This window comes from Cariama cristata, unplaced genomic scaffold (genome assembly GCF_000690535.1).
Source record: "Cariama cristata isolate BGI_N322 unplaced genomic scaffold, ASM69053v1 scaffold27017, whole genome shotgun sequence".
Lineage (NCBI taxonomy): Eukaryota > Metazoa > Chordata > Aves > Cariamiformes > Cariamidae > Cariama > Cariama cristata.
In genome coordinates this window covers 1-1,888 of record NW_009626426.1, presented here as the reverse complement: position 1 = coordinate 1,888, position 1,888 = coordinate 1, and the positions used below count along the sequence as shown (strand labels likewise).

The 1,888-nt window shown below is 55.9% G+C and overlaps 1 protein-coding gene across 1 annotated transcript in view; it reads right to left on the bottom strand.

Annotated features, from left to right (window-relative positions):
• LOC104164652 (chromosome unknown open reading frame, human C1orf43) overlaps positions 1 to 1,664 on the bottom strand; it is a 2,130-nt gene extending 466 nt beyond the window's left edge. Inside the window, exons 1-5 of the mRNA XM_009704044.1 lie at positions 1,569 to 1,664; positions 1,200 to 1,308; positions 902 to 955; positions 417 to 583; positions 223 to 281 (exon numbers count right to left, since the gene is read on the bottom strand). Coding sequence (XP_009702346.1) covers positions 223 to 281; positions 417 to 583; positions 902 to 955; positions 1,200 to 1,308; positions 1,569 to 1,631 — 452 coding nt within the window. The 5' untranslated portion in view covers positions 1,632 to 1,664. The remainder of the gene's footprint in view (positions 1 to 222; positions 282 to 416; positions 584 to 901; positions 956 to 1,199; positions 1,309 to 1,568) is intronic.
• Positions 1,665 to 1,888: the final 224 nt, after the last annotated feature.

Genomic DNA, 1,888 nt, shown 5'->3' with positions numbered 1-1,888 from the left:
AGGAATGTGGACCGTGACCAAGTAACAAACCCAAAACCACATTAACAGACGGGCTGCAAGGAGTTAAGTAAACCTGGAAGGACGGACAGGCATAAACAGCCCATGTCTCAGAGGCTGGGTTCTGCCCCCAAACCTGTCTCTGTTCGCATCTCCACGATGGGCTGCTAGGGCCCAAGAAGCCACCACTGTACCTCAGCTACACCCTCAGGCAGTAACACTTACATGTTTGCCAGCTCGTTCAGCGCATCCTGGTATTTCAGATATTCCGGTTTCCCAAAGACCTGGATTCAAACAGGAAAGACCACGGAAAACCCAGCTGAGGTTAGAGCATGACCTCAGTCCAGCCATCAGACCGGAACGCAGGAACAGCCCCCTGTGCTAATGCAGGGGCCGGGCAATGCAGCACCAGTGCTTACCCCAGTGCCGTAGCGGGCACTCTCGTACCCATCCAGCAAGGTGTCAATCAAGGCTTTGCGGATGCCTTTGAAGGAGGTGCTGGAATTCCGCAGTTCCAGCAGGTAGGCACAGAAGTTCTTCCCTATTAAAGACTTTGGGTACCGGCCCTCTGTGTGAAATGGGATTTCTGGAAGATAAAAAGGCACAACACAAACGGCTGATGCGTGGGTAAAAATGCTTGTGTTCACCCGCAGACAACATCAGAAGTTGGCAGCTAATTAAACTTCCCATCACATTTACTACCTCCATTTGCTGACTGCTCCCAACAGGTGAGTAGAGCCGACCCTCAGGCTGCCAGCCCCGGGCACGACAAGTGACTGCTCTTCCCAAACAAGGACCTTGAGCCTTATCACAAGGCTGCTGCCTGATGTGCAGCACCCTTATTTCTTCCACACATGGTCTCTCTCCACCCTTTGCCTTCCACTCCCGCCCTGAGCTCCCTTACCAGACGTTCTGATCGCATCCAGCGCCTTCATCCTGTACAGGTAGTTATAGCAGCCTGGCAAAGAGAAAACCCAAACTGAAAGCTCTGCAAAACTTGGCAGTAGGAGGGAGGTGGGCAAAGCAGATAGGAGCACAGACACCATCTTGTGTCGGCTCGCCAAACGTGACTTTGCGACAGGCCAGCTGACAAGACAGGCCAGCAACACAACTTGGCCCCAGGGGAACGACCTGCTGCAGCGGGACAAGCACTGGACCGTGCCGCTGGTGGCTTCCGACCGACGCGCAGCAAGAGAGGGTACCTTGCGTCTCCAGCTGCAGAAGCCTGCTGTCGTCCTCAGCTAACAGCCGGGGCTCGTACTTGATGTCTTGTACCCTTGACAGTCGAATGTCGATTTCTTCCTTTAAATCCTGCACAGCAGGAAAAAAAACAACCACATTTACAGAGCACTCACTTTGTTTATGGGATCACAAGGATGGTAACAGTCAAGTCCTGACGGCCCTCTGAAATAAACCTGCTCCTTCTCCAACTGCCCGTCACCACACCAAGGTGGCAGCTCCTGGAAATGTCTGATTTTGAAGCAGACCCTGCCTGCCCCTCCGGGCATGGACGGGTCTGTGGGCACAGGGGAGGGAGGGCATGTCCCCACCGCGGGACCACATGCACCCACCTTGGGTGCGTGCTGTCCAACAGGCACGTGGGGGCCACGGCGGGACTTCATGGCGAAGCGCATGATCTGGCGTTTCACAAAGATGAACAGCAGCACGAAGACCTGGAGCGTCACAGCGGGAATGGGGGTCAGGCGTGCTGAGCTGCACCCTGGGGGGTGTCTCACAACCAGCCTGGACCCAACCCCACCAACACCCTGTTCCCAACCTCACGGACACCCCAGGCCAAGCAACCACAGGGCCCCAGAGACCCCTCGCACACCCAGGAAGCACAGGGGGCCCTGTTCAGCCCATCAGGAGCCCCACAAACACCCCAGCCTCC